The sequence below is a fragment of the Macrosteles quadrilineatus genome, unplaced genomic scaffold, assembly GCF_028750875.1.
Source record: "Macrosteles quadrilineatus isolate MER2022 unplaced genomic scaffold, UCM_ALF_1.0 Scaffold_7__1_contigs__length_78375512, whole genome shotgun sequence".
In the NCBI taxonomy this organism is placed as follows: domain Eukaryota; kingdom Metazoa; phylum Arthropoda; class Insecta; order Hemiptera; family Cicadellidae; genus Macrosteles; species Macrosteles quadrilineatus.
This window is the reverse complement of record NW_026542600.1, coordinates 66,766,934-66,785,133: the sequence shown is the minus strand read 5'-3', so window position 1 is coordinate 66,785,133 and position 18,200 is coordinate 66,766,934. Positions and strand designations below refer to the sequence as shown.

The window sequence follows — 18,200 nt, the reverse complement described above, 5'->3', positions numbered from 1 at the left end:
TGATGTATTTTTTTCGGCCGCCATCTTGGATCCGCCATTTTGAAATGTGATAAATTATTTTAAATATGAAGGGGGCGTTGTGACCCATCATTTCGAACTACTTTTTTAAGCTGAACTTAATTCCATGATCCGTTTTTCATTTTCATTTTTTGATTTTGAAATATTGACATTTTTAACAAAAAAATTTCAATATTTCATAAATAAAACTTGATAACAAAAAATGGATTGCGGCATTGTCTTCAGCTTAAAAAAGTAGTTCGAAATGATGGGTCACAACGCCCCCTTCATATTTAAAATAATTTATCACATTTCAAAATGGCGGATCCAAGATGGCGGCCGAAAAAAATACATCAGTCATAACCAAGTGAAAATAGGTCGACAATTACTGGTAGTGTATACTTATCTTTATCTAGCACTATTTTGAGATTATGGTCTTGGTTTGTAAATGCACACTGTTAAAATGGGCTAAAAATAAAGTTTTAAAAAGCCCTCATAACTTTAGAATGAATCAAGATTTTTTTAAACGGTTTGCGGCATTGTAATCAGGGTAAAAATTTAGTTCGAAATAATGGGTCACAACCCCACCTTTACATTTGAAAAAAAAATTTTGCATCCAATATGGCGGATCCAAGATGGCGGCCGGAAATGACCACCTCTTCAAAATGAAGTACTTACTACCCAACAATGTTTGGAAGTGGTCTGGGATTGATATTTGAAAAAATGTAGAAAAAAGTTGGGGGGGGGGGACAATTAAAACTCACCCTGTATACATTTTTGGTTTAAGTCGTAGAACTATTCAACAGGTGGTGTTCCTGAACAATCTTCCAAGTTCCTCTTAGTCAGTTCTCTCCTTCATCCTTAACCAAATCACCTTTCCCCTCAACTAGCACTGAAATACTAGGATCATCAAGATATATTTTTTTAATTTTTATCCATTTATTTATTTCTTTATGATATTTACCTTTAACTTTATTTGTCAGTTCCTTTACCTGCTACATCCTAACTAAACTTCAGGAAGCTAATCCAAGTAGCTGTAATGAGTACAGTGTATTAAGTTTTTTTTTCTGTACACTAAATACACCATCTCATGTTTCAGTCAAGATGCATCCATGGTTGAAAATAGAATAGGAATAATTGCTTGTTTACGCAAAGTTTAAACTGCCGTTTAAATGGGTTCTTGGGAAATATATTAATTCACAGAACAGATGTCAGCTGCATCAAAGTTACTAGATTAAGTAAACTGTGGCTCGCATAAACTGGCACAACTACGGAAGTAATAACAACAATTTTATTGGTAAAATTAATGAATAATTATCTTTTGGTTTCAGTTTAAAATTTTGTTTGGTTTCCATTAGGTACACGTTATTAAATTTAAAATAGTGTTATTGATTAAAAGGAAAATAGAAATGCTCAAAATAGCATAGAAGTTTTTGATAAATTTTATTACAAGCACAACAATACCAAAAGAACAAAAAAATAGTTGACAAACGACTGAGAGGTAAATAAAACTAAATTGAAGTTGTCCTCTTAACAATAGGATTTTTTAAAGCTAAACTTTTATAATCGTTTAATTACCTCAATTTCATTATTCTTATGCAAATTTAGTTGCAAATAAACATCGATAATTGTACAAATCATCGTTATTATTTAAAACATCAATGCAACAAAAACATTGGTCACTTTATATCAAAGCTATCTGTAAAACAGTAACAATACGTTTGAAAACTCTTCGCAGACTAAGCTCAATTTTGCCAGAACTTTCTAAGTTGGAAATTGTCCGCTCAACCATTTTTCCTGTTATATACTATACTCTTCCTGCTTTTTCCTGTTGCCTTACTCAGGAAAATCTGATGATCCTTACCCGGCTGCAGAACAGAGTGCTTAGATTTGTCTACAATCTGAAAAAAAATTTGATCACACTAGTGAGCACAGATTGAGTGCCAAGGTGTTGTCAATCATGGGGTACTCCAACATACAAACTGTAAATCTGGTCCACAAAGTTCTTCAGACGGGAAAACCTGAATACCTTAGGAAAAAGTTGGTATTTAGACATGAAATAAATGAGCACAGTACTTGACAGGACAGCCTGTTACACTTGCCAAAGACAAAACTGGAAACGGGGAAGAAGGTGTTTAGTTACTTTGGCCCAAAAAAGTACAATGCTTTGCCACCCACTTTAAAAGAGTAAAGTTGTAATAGGTTTAAGAAATGTGTAAAGGAAATGTTTACCTAAACTGTATGGATAATTTTATTTTTGATTTTATGAATAGACTATTGTATTGTTTTACTTACTTAATTTGACAAAAGTTGTCATGAAAAACAGAGTTTGTACTTTGATGACTTGCAAATAAAGACCTTATTTAATTTAATTTAATTTATCATCGTTGTGGAAACATTGAATATTGATAGCGAAACATCGGTTATCAATACAACGAATGATAGTTGGCTCATTCCTTTATGTTACGCCTGCGATCTAATCCGTGGAGTTATCGCTCGTGAAAACTGGTTAGGTATTTCACTGGGTGAATATTTATTATAGGATCATCAATTTTTGACACAGCTTATGTAGTATAATGTAGTCTTAAGCATTGGATGAGGTGTTAAGGTTATCTCAACTAAACTTTTATTTGTACCTCTGACTCACTGTCCATTGCCTCACGCATATAGGCTACACAACACATATTAATAACAAAATTAGTCAACTAAACTGAGGTTTTATTACAGTTAGCAGCAGTTAATGAAAAGTTAGGAGAAATAGCATCAAGTGAGCAGGCAAGTGGGGGAGGAGCTGCAATGCTTCATACACTGCAGCGCCATCGTGATATCCTTCAGGATTACACACAGGAATTCCGCAAGACACAACAGAACTACCGAGCACGTAGGGAGAGAGAAAACCTACTTCACAGTGTCAAGAAAGATATTGAGTAAGTGTGGCACTATTGAATCTAAAATTACTTTGATACCTAATAATAAAATTTTAATAATTTTTGTAGTTCAAAAAAATATTAATATAAAAAACATTGTCTTCTAAAAATATAATGTGGAATTGAAAAGCCCTGACATTTTCATACAGTATTGACAGTCTGTAATACTGTCTGCATAAGGCCCATGTTAAATATTTGAAAGTTTATATGCATATTATAGCAAAAATTGATTTCTCTTTGCTATACCGGGTAACAATCTTCAAGAACTTGTACTAGACAACATAGTCATACCATATGTATAAAAGTGTTTCTTAGTGCCGATTCCAAGATCAAAGTAACAAATATACAAACTTTCCTCTTATTGTATATATGAGTCTGTCTGAGAAAACAATAACTCAAAGGATGCTGATTAAGAAGCTATTTATTTAACATATTTTTAAAATATGTTTATAGACCTTCCATTTATGAAAAAGAATCTTTCATAGTAGGGCCATTATATTTGACTTAAATTGTAATCTACTTAACCAATTAAGTGTTTCCAAGGAATATGTAAGTAATTTATAATTAATTAATAACCATTCTCTGTCTTTGTGTTTCTATTCGCCCAAAATTTCTCATTCCCTGGCTAGACAAATCAATCTTTCAAAGGCATCAATGGCATAGTGAAAATTCATAAAGTTGGCGAGAGACTGTGACCCAACTGTGCATAAACATTACAATCATTTTAGTAAAAAAATCAACACCATTTGTTACGTTACATGAATCAGCTAGCTTTAAAAAAATTGGACATTAAAAAGGCAGTTAGTGAAATACTAAGTAACCTAAATCCAAGCAAACAATAAAATTTGAGTTGTTGAGAACAATAACAACCAGTAAGGAAAGAAATCCCAACTCTAGATTCTAATTTCAGTTGGCAATCTCAGTAATATTAAATTATCAATCTAATTTTAAGTAAACAACTCCAAAGATACAATTTCAACATAGTTTACCATGCAAAAGACCATAGTCATGTATTTAAATTTAATAATAATAGGTACTTAACAAAACAAGAATATAAAAGAACGTATATCAAAATTTAATCTAATAAAAAATTAAGGAAAGTATCCAATTTTATCAGTTAATCAACAAAATTTTTCTGGTTTATGTTTGCAGGATTAAAATAAATATTTTTGTTGCTTTTTTGATCGAAGGGTTTTACTGAATTTTGAATATATTGTGAAATCAAATATTATTGTTTTGTGCAGCAAATACACTCTTGAAGATTTATCAGCCAAAGGTTATAATATAGCCAATGCCTTGGGTAGATTGACAAGGGGTTCAGCACAATACAACTCTAGGTATTCCAATGTGTGCTTAAGAAAACAGCTTTTCACTATACAATCTGCCATTGTTGATTTTTGCAAATGCTTTTTAAATTTTACGGTTGATTTGCTAAGCTTTGGAATTTCAGGTGATGCTTAGCTGTCATAAAATATCCTGAATTTTCTGTAATGCTATATATATGTATGCATATATGAATGCATCAGAACCCTTCAAACTTACAGGAGGTTATTTATTGACGGTATCATAATAAAATGCTAAACTACCTCCTTGGCCAAAGGGACAGAAACAGAAAGAGAAAACTATGTAAATTGACAAAACGTAAAAACTTACCTCAAAAATACACCCACAGTTATTATTGCAAAGAAAGCCTCATAACTTAAAATACAGCTGAGCATAGGACATAGATTTTATTTCAAGTTTATCACACTAAGCAAAGACAAAATGTACACTAAACAAAAGGTAGCAGTACCTTCCTTAATGAGGAGCATAGGTACTCACGCAGCTTATAGACAATGATTGCTTGCTGTTTTTCTTTAACAAATGGCTGGTCTGCATAACTTTGTATATGGAAGGGTCTTCAATGGCTTACCACCTTAGATATATCTTTGTGCAGGAAGATTTTTCCATTTGTAAATACAGTATGTTATTTATGTACAATAATTTATAATTTGTTTAGTTTGACTCAGGCACACAGTACCTTTATTACTTAGTTAGTCACTCTTTTTACATTACTAGTGTCCCTGTTGCTCGAATTCAAGCAATTGCTAAGTATTACAGGCGTTATTTTAAAACGAATAACAGGCATAATTTCTTATGAAAAGATTCGACTCAAAGATTATAGAAATACTCAAGATGTGCATAACAGATTATATCAATTTATCGAGGCTCTCTCGGTTTTTTCCATTGTAATATTTACGCCAACCCAAATTCAAATAGTAAATATTTAATTTTAACCAAGTCAGTAAATGTTTGTAGCAAACTGTTAAATTAGCAAACTTATTGACTGTTTACTATTAACATATGTTCTTCTTCTCACTTTTAATTTCTGACAACAGCTGGAGTTTCATAACAATTTTTATTTCCCATGTTAATCTTATGGAGAAATACAAAACTTTAAAGGGCCCCAGGGCCTCACTCTCTAATTATTTCCGTGAAAAGAAAGTGTCCTGCACATCTTCACGTTACGCTCTTTCCAATGACACCAAAAACATGTCAATCGGTTCAGTAGTTTCGGAGGAGTAATTGTCACAAAAACCCTGCTTGCGTATTAAATAAGTACTAGTGTCCCTGTTGCTCAAAATCGAGCAATTGCTAAGTACTACAGGCGTTATTTTAAAACGAATAACAGTCATAATTTTTTATGACTTTATAAGATTCGACTCAAAGATTATGGAATACTCAAGATGTACATAACAGATCGATATAATCAACATTTCTTGTAAATATCTAATCTTTTTTCAAAAAGCTGATCTTGTTTTTTTGTATTTTCTTCAAATAGACTTACTCATAGCCGCAATAGGTTGTCCATAATAACGATTAAAAATAAAAAAAAAACAACATTATTTCTATTTCTTCTCCTTGGTGGTGTTCTATGACTTTCCTATGTTTCCATAGTTTGCAAATCGGCTCTGTCAATGATTACCAAGAAATGCAACACAGTGATAATTAAGTTTTCTTTTTAGTAAATCAATTTTTCCAGGCTCTCTCTCGTTTTTTCCATTGTAATATTTATGCCAACCCAAATTCAAATAGTAACTATTTCATTTTAACCAAGTAAGTAAATGTTTGTAGCAAACAAACTGTTAAATTAACAAACTTATTGACTGTTTACAATTAACATATGTTTTTCATCACACTTTTAATTCCTGAAAACAGCAGGAGTTTCATAACAATATTTGTTTCCCATGTTAATCTTATGGAGAAATACAAAACTTTAAAGGGCCCCAGGGCCTCTTCCTCTAATTATTTACCTAAAAAGAAAGTTTCCTGCACAACTTCACGTTACGCTCTTTCCATTGACACCAAGAACATGGCAATCTGTTCAGTAGTTTCGGAGGAGTAATTGTCACAAAAAACCTGCTTGCGTATTAAATGACAGCTGACAATAAAACTCATGCATCATAAAAATTTATTTTAAAGTGACATTTTTTTAAGGATAGGACATTTTTGTGTCATTTAATATGTAATGAATTTAATTTCAGTTCATTCTTTTAAATTTTGGATTTCATCTACACACTTTTTCTGTGTTTAAGAAGTTGTTGAGCTAATTTTATGACTGACTCAACATAATGAAAGAAAAAACAGCAGTGAAAAAGATACTACATAAATAAGCCTATATAGCTAAGTGTTTAAAAGAGAATGTTTATAGACTGTACCAAGTAAGTAAAAAAAAAATAATAATAATTACATTTTAGTGTAAAAACACATACAAGTGTAGTATTAATGTGGTGACGATACTATTGATTTCTGAGGAGGGTAAGTAACAAGTAGCCCAGTTAAATTAGACTAATCATGTGAAATAATTACTAGAGAGTGGGGACTTAATAGCTCCTTTTGTTCATTAAATTGAAGAAAATAAAAAGTCCTGATGGGTGGGGGTCGAGCTTGACTAAGCTGGGGCTCTAAATGTTATTTTTTAGTTTTTCGATTATACATTGGAATCTCTCTGAGTGATATTAAAAAGTGTTATACACAAAAGTTAAAGCTGACAAAATTCCTCACAAAAAGATTCCATGCACTTTTGTCGCAGGACTTAAACGTTTAGGGCAAAAGGGTAAAAAAAACAATATTTTAAAAATTGTGTTTAATTTGCATTTAAAAGTAAAAAATTTCTGTTTTTGAAGTTAATATTACTAAAAATAATGTTAATGATTGCAAACATTGGTCATATCTCTTAAACCGGGGATCCGGGGGTTCTTCAGGGTAGTCCTCATTCACGGAATCGTTGTCTACCGAAGGGTCATTGGTGCACGCTCCCTCGCCATTTCCGCAAGTTGTTGAGCAGTGGATCCCTTATTTATGGCATTCACAACCTTTTGTATAGTTGCAAAAGATCGTTGTGAGGATAGCAGCCAGAGTAGCAAGATAAGTAAGGGGACAGGGCATTAAGGGGTTGTAGCTGTCCTTCGATGCCCGTTGTCCAACCCTAATGTTGGTGGTATTTTTCCAGCCATTCTCGCACTTGCAAATATACTGTAACGAATGTTGCTTTGCAGAGACTTTTATTTGTGGTAGGTAGAGACGGGAGGTCTGCCTTCAGCCTAGTGGTGGATTTGATAAATGCAATGTATCAGTGTTTTTCCAGATATTTTTCTCGAGATTTGTACATCGCCAGGATCATCTGCTCACTGGCTGTCGAGATTTCCTTTTGCGCCGAAGTCGAGCTGTAAAATACATTGGAGATGGTATCCCAACTGCTATCCCTACTTAACAATTTCACAAATGATGACTTGTCTTTTCTAAATAATGACGAGGTCACACCCACTAAACCCGTGAATTAACAATATGCTTCTGTCATTCTGTCAAAGTCACATTTCTGTAATTCAACGGAGGAATACGTTCTGCTTTCTACTTTACGTTTTCCTGGTTTAAAGAATATGCAAACTTACTCGAGTGGAGCTAATGCAATCAGCAGGACCAGCTTCAAAGCATATCATATATTTGTTAATCTACATCCGTTCCAACAATAGCAACATGGCCACGGAATGCTGCTTTTTCCACTGCACACCGTAAAATTGTTGTATCAGCTTCAGCCTCAGCCTGTCTGACTTAAATACCCTCGGAGATCATTTTCTGACACAGCATATTCATGAACCTGGCTTATTTTTGTCATAACAAAGAAAGTTTTCTTGCTGTACTGTTATTTCTTCAGTTAAATCAATGTGGAAATGGTCTTGGTGGTGGCTCGTCGTTGTTGTTCAGCATGTTTTGTGCTGTTGACAGTATCTGAGTAACCATCAAACACAACAGTGCAGCACACATTGGTTAATTACAACTGAGAACTGAGATGCGTGCAATATAAGTCCAGATCGGACATGGTTGTTCCTAGGGCTGAAATGCTTAGAAGCTTTTTGTAGGGAATTTTGTCACCTTTAACTTTTGTACATAACACTTTTTAATTTGACTTAGGCCATCGACACACGGGAATACTGTTTTCCAACTGAAATCGACAACTAGTTGGACAAACTAGTCGCCTGTGTCCCGACCAATGTAGTTATGTGGGACAGTGCACACGGTGCGACTGCGATGCGACCAGTCGGCGATCAGTCGTTAAGCAACCGGACCTGCCGGTTGCTAGGTGATTTCAGTCGCCTGGTTTGAACAACTTTTCCAGTATTTTTGTGAATATTGTAGATTTTTGTGAATATTGTAAGTATTGACATCCTGTACATAGACTGAAATTATGCGTCTGTTTCTTGTGATGCAGCAGCAGCTACAAACAGCCTACAATGAATATTTGTTTTAACATACGGATGTACCCAATACCTTCTGTGTCCTCTACACTTTCTTGATCGTCTATAAAACACCAGGGCTTCTTAAACACTACTACACATTTCAAACACCATACACAGTACACAGTATCGTTATGATAAAATTTGAACTCGTTCATTGTCTCAACTCAACTACAATTATTTCGGTCGCGCCCGTGTGCGGATTTAACCAACGCAACTGCAATCGTAATCGCGTCAAAAAACAGTTGGTTCAACTTTAGTTGGGTTTCAGTCTTCCCGTGTGTCAACCGCCTTACAGATTCCAATTTATAAGCAAAAAACTAAAAAAAGTCACATTTAGAGCCCTTCCCTTAGTCAAACTCAACAACTGAACCCATCAGGACTTTTTATTTTCTTCAATCTTCAAGTTCCAACTCTCCGGGAATTATTTCACCCTAATGGCATTTTTTGGTTTATTTGACTGTGCTAAAGAACAGTGACAGGGTAAGAATAGTGGCAATCCATCTTTTTTAGGCTTTCTGTAAAAGTTTTTTTGAAAGAAAATGTTTTTATTTCCAAAAGTTTCCTGTCTGAACAGTTATGACAGGCTCGTTCAAGTTGTATTCTTACTTAACATTATTATTTTTAAATAATTCTTGTTGTGGTTTACAGTTCTTACAAAAATTCAAGCGGGCTCAATCGGCGAATGGATTTATACATGAAGGAAAATAAACACATAAGGAAGTAAGTAAAATATTTTTACCATTAGAACCAATTAGATTTTCTAATTTCTCTCAATTCTCCAATTATCATTCAATTTTTTAATTCTTGTTTATTCAATCATTTTGGTATGTTATGTAGTAAATTAGTTTTTATTATAACACAAATAATAGCCGTTAGTTCTATAAAAATTCTAAAGCACAAATCCCATACATCATAAATTAGTTGCAGTTTTTCTCCTGATAGCCAAAATGAATGGTGTACCATAGTTGGAACTGTTGTATTTGTATCATTTACTGTATTTTTACTGAATATTTTATCAGCAATTAGAAAGTTATAACTAGAAATAGTTAACTATAAATATAACTGATGGTTTGAACCATTTTTTAAATTAATGGTAGAATGTGACAAAATACTCGTAACTGTAGCCTACAAATTATCAAGACTATTAAAATAGTAGTGAAAGTAAAAATTTTTGGTGGATGGTTATTATAACTACTTTTATGGCGGTAAAATAAGGCATTCCCAGTTAGATGACAAAATGTTTGTGTACCAATGTATTTAGTCCATCCTTATTGGAAATATTACCAAAACATCAAGATAGATTGCCAAAGATGGTAACTCAGTGTAGTACAGTAGAACCTCTCATATCCGACCTTTTCACTGTTCTGTCCATGGTCCCGGTACCAAGGTTGTACTGTAAGCCAAACATTGCTGATTTGAGACCAATACTGCTGTCCTCTCTGGCCTGTCCAGGATGGTACATTATTTTCCTTAAATCAACACAGACCACGGTTCTATAGGATGACAGACTATTGGAGTCAAAAGTTTCAGGCCAAGAGCTAACAGTTTACATTCGCTTCAGCAAATTAGATGTTATATTAATACTTCAGCTTATGATTGCCCAAAAATTAGTATGTCACTCATAAACTTCAATAATCTTAGGCTCAGTGGGTAGTCCAAAAGAAGGCCGCCAACCTTTATTTGGTTAGTAAAAAGAATTACAATGAAAATAAATACTCTCCCAACTGTGAGGAGATGAGGGGAGATGCTCCGGTTTTTGAAGAATGTTTTAGAATGAATTTCATTTACAAAATGTTTTGTTTTGAATATTTAAGATTATGTATTCAATTTCAAATTAATTTATTACAAATAAAACACTTGCTTTTTTACATTATTGTAAGTAAACAAGAGCATTAATCTATCAGTTCCAACACAATCTGTTTAGGTATAATTCATTATTTTAATTTGTTCCATTGGCAGCAATTAATCAGTTGGTACCTTGTGTCAATAGCCTGCATTGAATGGTCTAGATTTCATGTTATCTTATGCAATATTGTAATTTCTATCATGTTACACCAGTCCTGTTTTTTCTTATTAACACGTTCGCTGAGGCACATCAAATGGCAGAAATGGCAGGTGTATACCCAGTGCGGCGCAACCCGCAGCTTCGATTGCTTGTGATTGTATTGCCAATTGGAGGGAGAAAGACGAGACAACAAGTTGATTTTTAAGCTTGCCAGACGGGGATTTTACGGGGAAATTTGCTACCAACCTACACCACAACAAAAAGCAAGTGCCACACTACACGACAACGTGGTATAGGTCCGCCTTTGACCGACGCTAGAGCAAAAACGAAGATATACGAAAGGCATTGCCGAGCGTTCCCTATCGGGTATGGACACACCCTACGGGCGCCGAGCACCGTACTCGATTGGGAACGGCCGCACTCAACGTGTTAAAGTAAAAAAGTTTCATAACGGTAATGCTCCAAAAGATTTGTGTATGGCTGTTTAAACCTGAAGACAGTCTTATGAAGTTTCAGTCATAACTGTGAAGTTTCATTTAGAATATTATTTTTGAACACATAATTAAGTTTATTTGATCGATAAATAGGTTTGTAGTGAATAATAAAAAAAAACACGTGTTACTTTAAAATTCTCTAAAATTTGTGATTCCATAAACAATATCATTAAACTCTTAAATAATTTTTGAATGCAGCAATTTTGAATGGATAAATAATTCAAATGTTTCGAATGGCACATTTCACATTTGCACACCACTAGTGATGAACACCTGTTTCCTCCCCTCATCCTCAACCTCTTCAGACAACCTAGACACCCTTCGTATACTTAATATATACTACTAACATTATTATCAAGCTCATCTCCAACAGTGTAGCTTTTTAGTTCAACGGGATGCATTGTTCGCAGTTCAGAACGCATGGTGGATGACCAAATCTCTATCGCAGTGGAGACAAGGGAACACCTCGTCTCGCAACGACTCAGTATGAAACGGATACAGACTCGCATTCACGACTTGGGGAGTCGCTTCCCTGTCGTCAACAGTCTTGTACAGAGGATAAATTTGCGCAAACGTCGAGACTCTCTCATCATTGGTCTAGTAGTTGGCATTTGCACATTCCTTATGCTGCTATATCTTTTCCACTAGACTTGTTGTTAATTATGTCTCCTCTGAAATCACACTGGGTATTTATCAAACAAATATAACATTTTTCGGGAGTTTAAGAAACAAAATAAATGACCATTTTGGAAAATAATGATTTCTATTGTAGTAACAATTTTCAAGATATTTTACCTTTTTACCTACAACTCTGACCTGCAAGGGATTCCCACTATAAATTGACAATATTGGTACTTTTTCTGAAAAAAATTGATTCTTTTATGTTGACAGTTTAAGGTCATCCCTCATTTCTTGGAATGTCACACCTCAAAAATGTTTAATGTCATAATCTTCCACTATACCCTTCAATCCAATCTTAAGATAGCATTTCTTTAATATAGAGCTATTATTGATTTGATCGAGACTTTTCACACATTACAATAGATTGTCACATTAATTAAACAGTCTTAACATCTAAATAATTATTGTGACGCTAAGATATACAATTTATCAGCTTTAAAAATTAGTCAAAGACAATTCTAAGCATCTTTCTGTCCTGTTGATGTAGCGGGCAGTGATTTTTGATGTGTACTACTTAATATACTTGCTATTTAACCAGCCTTAAAACTATTTAATTAAATGTAATATTTTATTTTTTTATTGTTTTTTCGAATTGTAACAAAAAAATAAAACACAATTTCATCCACCCTAAAATGATATAAAATATCTAGTCAACATGAGTTCATTTAAAAGTTACGGACATCAGACACTCACTCGTAAAACAGGCTTCAGATTTAACAATAGCATGAAAAGTCAATGATATAAATTACGTAAACGTTACCACATGTTACAATTTAGTATGTAGTTTCATTCTAAAAAGTTACATATGAGTTTTGTTAGATAAGTTTTTTCAAATATGTATAAAAAGTATACCTATTTTCAAAAACTTATTCCCAATGTGTTTTTTTATTTTTTAAATCATTAGTTGGATTGAAGTGGGGATGATGCCTTTTGATAATTTATTAGTGTAGATTGTTTTTAATTTATCTTTTTATGTACCATAACTAAGTTTTGTGCTGTTTAGACTGAGATTAATGGTGTCAGAAGAGCCTAAATGTTTAAATATGTGTATATAATAAATTAGTAAAAAATATTATAATCTTATATGTTACGAATAAAAGTTTCTATGTTTTTGAAAGTATATTTTTCATTACCTTTTTACTTCTTTTATTGTAGGGTATAAGATAGTCCAAATGTAGTCTAAAGGTTAATAAACCATAATTCAGAATTTTAAATTTTATCTTAAGTAAATATTCATTGTTTGAATATCAAGTAAAATTTTCTGGTGCAGTGTACATAACTCAAGATTGAGTCAAGGATATCATCAAGTCAGTAAAAAGATTGTGAATACTTATCACAGTCATTTATTGATGGTACCTGTTGAAAATGATGAAAATTGTCATCCATATTTTTGACTTGGGTTAAAGTAAATTGCACTGCATGTTCAGTTTACTTTGCTAAATACGTTTGTTAGCTCATCTTGTATAATGTTTCTTCCAGCCATAATGCATAATTGTCCAGGAGGGGAACAGCTGTCACACACTACTCAGTTTAAATGGCCCAGTGTATGACTGAACTACTTGCTTCATGCTTGAGTCGTCCCAACTAGTTTTTTTATTAGTGGCCATGCTGTTTTTAAATGTTTCCAAGGGAATGTGTTTCTGATTTTCTTTTTCTGCCATGATGTTTCTGGACCAGTTATTTGACATAAAAGGTAAAATTACCTGTTGCCGCCTTATGGCCCAAATTTATCCTACTATTATGCACATTTTGGTGCATCAATCACCATCGTAAGATCCGTATAGAACTATTCTACACCGTATAAGAACAACTTATTAACATTTTCTTGTATAGGGGCCACAAAAGAAATTTCTGGAGAGTATCTCTCCTGTCTAGATACCCCGGTTGGAACTAATAAATTCTGAATCCTTTGAACTTAATTAACTAAATATTTAAATAAACTGATACTTTCCAAAACTACACATAGTTGACAAAATAGTAAACTACACAATACTTTATTGAACAATGAAGAATGTAGAGATACAATCCAGTATGGACTAAACAGAGCTTGTTAAACAGGTTTTGTGTGATTTTTTTCGTTAGGTGTATAAGTTTTGGGGGTGTTAGGGGATCCTGGTTTTTCACTCCCAGGACCAGGATTTATACTGCAGCTCCAGAAAAAATCTATAAAAACGCCAGCTGACCTCAACCCTACAGAAAGCTGCAGAGAAGCTTGTAAATAACTGAAAATTATGACTCCACTATACATCTTTACGGTGATTAGGCTAACTTTACAAAACATATTGAACTCACAAGAGGTAAGATATCCACTCCTACACTCGTAGAGCTACATACTACCACAGAGAAGTAACATTCGGAGGATACATTCAATGGTACTCTTAAGTGGTGTCTAGAGAAAATTCTGTTCGTCATTCCCTCCCGTTCTCCTTTTCCTCATCATCACATACTACAGCGCTCACGCTGTAGGAAGACCCTTGTAGGAAGTGCGTTACAACTGGTGAACAAAAATTCTATACGGCCATCGCTGTTCCGGCTCTTTCTTGCTCGGTACAAGTACCGGCAATGCTGGCATGTACCAGTCATTTCTGTACATTTACACCCCACCATACCAGAGCTATAGGCGCACGGTTGTCCCATAAGATATCGCAAGAATAAGATGGTTGTATAAGATTTTGCAAGAAATAAATACAAGCAAGCTATCCTGAATACAAAGATGACGGCAAATGAAAACTTTAATGATACTGGAGGAAACAAGATAAAAAGCAGCGTAGCAAGTAGTGAAGAAGGAATGTGGACTGACCAAAGAGAAAATTATTCCGACTCCAGAGGACATCAGCGACTTCCTAGTTGACTTTGTCTCAAACATCAAAGGTCTCGTATCGCATTCAACAACAACGGCAGACGAACCGATGCAGGAAAAAAGTGCTAGTGGATGAAAAGCAGAGCTTTGTGTGGCAGAGTGTGTTGCCAAGTGACATGTCAAGCATTTTATCCAAAACTAAGCATTCAAGAACAAAGGATATTTATGACATGTCAAATGATTTGTTAAAACATGTGGGAGAAGTTCTCCTGGTTCTATTGTCCTTGCTGATCAATGCTTGTTTTGTATGAGGGTGAGTTTCCAGACAAACTTAAAGTATCTAAACCTAAACCAATAAGTCTGGAGATAAGAAGGGGCCCGCTAGCTACAGGCTGATAATAGTGGTACCCATCAATGCAAAGGTGGTCGAGGTAGTGATGAAAACACAGGTTGGTGTCTACTTTATAACAATAATTTAATGTCTACAGCTCAGTTTGGTTTTAGACCCTGCATGTCTACAGGCGATGCAGTTGGGGATCTTGCTTTCTCAGTAATTGAAGGTTTTGAGGGTGGATTGTCTACTCAGGCCGCTTTATGTGACCTAAGCAAGGCATTTGACTGTGTCGACCGTGGAATACTTTTGAAAAAGTTAAACTACTATGGCATGATTGGCAACGAAATCAAAATTTTTGAATCATTACATTACCAATTGGCAACAACAAGTTTATGTAGGAGACGCAAAGTCTGCTGCTATCGAGGTGATGTATGGAGTGCCACAGGGGTCGGTCTTGGGACCATTTCTGCTTTTAATAATGGTGAATGACTTGCCCGAAAACATATCTGCAAGTACTATCATGTTTGAAGACGATGCAACTTTTTTGCATCAGGAAAAAATCATGAAGTCTTGTCTAACCAAATGAATAGTGTAATATTAGAAAAAGCATCTGAGTGGTATACTGCAAATTCCTTCTTAATGTAAATAAAACACAGAACATGATTTTTTCTCATACAACACTCATAAAAAGGTTGACAATGATTTGAGTGTTAAACTTCTAGGGTTTTATCTGGACCCAAAGGGACCCATCTGGACCTATCTGGACCCATTATAATCCGCACCTTTTTAGTTGCTGGTCTCTTGAAATATACAGAGATAATATATTACTAACGTATGTCAAACTCTTTTTACTATTCAAAGCTTCATGCATGTTTTATTTCTTTTAAAGAGGGCCAGGCTTACAAGTGACCATGCTTATGGTGCACCCTCTTTCACAAGTCCTCATTCTCCGTCAAATCCCAGGTCCTTGGTGAACCATGAGATCCTTTTGACTATGGTTACCTGTTCTTCCCCTTTGATCTCCAGTCGATAGGCCAAGAGATCTCATACGCAGACCTTGTAGGGCTTCATAAATATCACGTGGAAGGCTGTCTCCTCCTCCTCTCCACATTTCTTACATAAGAGGCTTTCAACTTGAATTCCTATCTTGTGTAGATGTCCGCGGAATACCCAATGGCCGCTGATGAAGCCAACCACCTTCCGCAGGGTCTTCCTATTCAGCCCAAGGGCATCTGCAGCTATCGCACCGGCAGGTGTCTGCTTTGACTGTATATTGCCTTCTGTTCTTTCTCAGCTCCCTCGATGTTCTATGCCCATCCACTGGCGAACAGTTCTCCGTGCTGTGTTGTACGCAATACCACATGTTGGCTCTGGATCCATGAGCGAGCTTTCAGCTTCTTTGTTTGCCCACTTGTCAGCTCCCTCATTGCCAGCAATACCTTTGGATCTTGGAACCCAGCTGGATAACATTGTTGTTCTCATGCAACAAAAACAGTCCCATACAGCCTTAGAAGTAAAGTAAATTCTATCAAGTGCCAGTAGTGCTGCTTTTCTGTCCGAGTTCATGTATGTGGCCTGTCAGACCACGCTTCAAACACACTCTTGCACACTCGGGTAGGGCAACAACTTCTGCCTGGAATACAGTGGCCAGTTTCCCCAGGCTTATGCAAAACTGTGCCTTGCGTCCGACTCCATATATTCCCGCCCCAGTGCCCGTTAGCTTTTTCGAGCCATCTGTATACCAAGTGATCCCCCTTTTCATGTATTCAGGTTCGACTTTATCCCAGGCAGCCCTATAACAATGTTGACATTGTATGGATTCTCTAGATCTGTGATCTTCACCATCCCTGTCAGGTAACATTTTCAAAGTGTCCATCTGCACCTTCTCCACAATTCTTGTGTGCTCACTGGAGGCATTATACTTCCAGTTGCCACTGCAAACCATTCTGTAGGCTGCCATCCTTGCCTCCCCTTTCACAATGATGTCGAGAGGTGGCAGGTTTAGGATTACTTCCAGGGTTGCAGTTAGAGTGCATGGCTCCTGTGATGCTAAGACATGCCACTCGCTGGATCTTCTGTAGTCTCTTTACAGCGGTAGTTTGCATTACCTTGGTCCACCAGACCACCAAGCCATACACCATCATCGGTCTTGTAACCCTAGTGTATAGCCAGTTAATCATTTGTGGGCTTAGACCCCAGGTCTTCCCAACAGCTCACCTCATCATCATAAGTGTGGTCTGAGAGCGTTGCGTTATATGAGCCAAATGGCTGTTCTAGGTGAGCTTGTCTTCCAGCCTTATTCCTAGGTACTTGAACTCCCTCTTAACCTGGATCTGATTACCGAAGAGAGTTGGTACTCTGGCGATATCAAAATTTTTCTTCCTTGTTTGTAAATGGTACCATTACAGTCTTCATTGGATTGACCCGCAGACCTTCCTGGTTACATCATCTTCCCTCTCACTATCTATGGACAATGCCCTCCGCGTGAGTTCCAGGCAAGTGTTTATAATTTTTCCTCTTATTAAGACAATAATGTCGTCAGCATATCCTTGAGCGTACATGTCCTGGGCATAGATCTCGGACAGGAGATCGTCGACCACCAGGTTCCACATATTTGGTGACAAGACACCACCTTGTAGACACCCTCTTTGGGCCTGGATCACCTTTTTAGTTGCTGGTCTATTGAAATATACAGAGATAATATATTACTAACGCATGTCAAACTCTTTTTACTATTCAAAGCTTCATGTATGTTTTGTTTCTTGCTGAAAATAACCCGATTCTTTAAAATTACACATTCACTAAACTCGATTTTAGATGTTTTTAGGTAATTGGTATTGCTAGATCCAAATTGTACATGGTAAAATAATAAGTTACTCCAAATAAATTATAGAAAGTACAATATTTGTAATTTCATACCTATTTTATTATGAATGAATAATATGAAAATATATTATATTAAACATTTGTGAATAGAATAATTTTGTTAGGTTTTTGCAGACCTCCAGACTTATGTTTGGCGTAATTTTTTTCTCTCACTGTGTGATGAGAATGTATCTCACAAAATAGGTCACAAAACAGCAAAATATAAAAGTATCACGTTTACGTCAAACATAGATCTGCATAAAAACTGATCAAATTTATCTATTCAGAAATTTTTTATGTGTAATATGTTTTTGTTTAAT

The 18,200-nt window shown here is 35.2% G+C and overlaps 1 protein-coding gene across 1 annotated transcript in view; it reads left to right on the top strand.

Moving 5' to 3' along the window:
• Positions 1-12,998, top strand: part of LOC128998776 (Golgi SNAP receptor complex member 1) — a 40,243-nt gene extending 27,245 nt beyond the window's left edge. Inside the window, exons 4-6 of the mRNA XM_054425129.1 lie at positions 2,725-2,924; positions 9,350-9,421; positions 11,611-12,998. Of these exons, the coding sequence (XP_054281104.1) occupies positions 2,725-2,924; positions 9,350-9,421; positions 11,611-11,848 (510 nt within the window). The 3' untranslated portion in view covers positions 11,849-12,998. The remainder of the gene's footprint in view (positions 1-2,724; positions 2,925-9,349; positions 9,422-11,610) is intronic.
• The last annotated feature ends 5,202 nt before the right edge of the window (positions 12,999-18,200 follow it).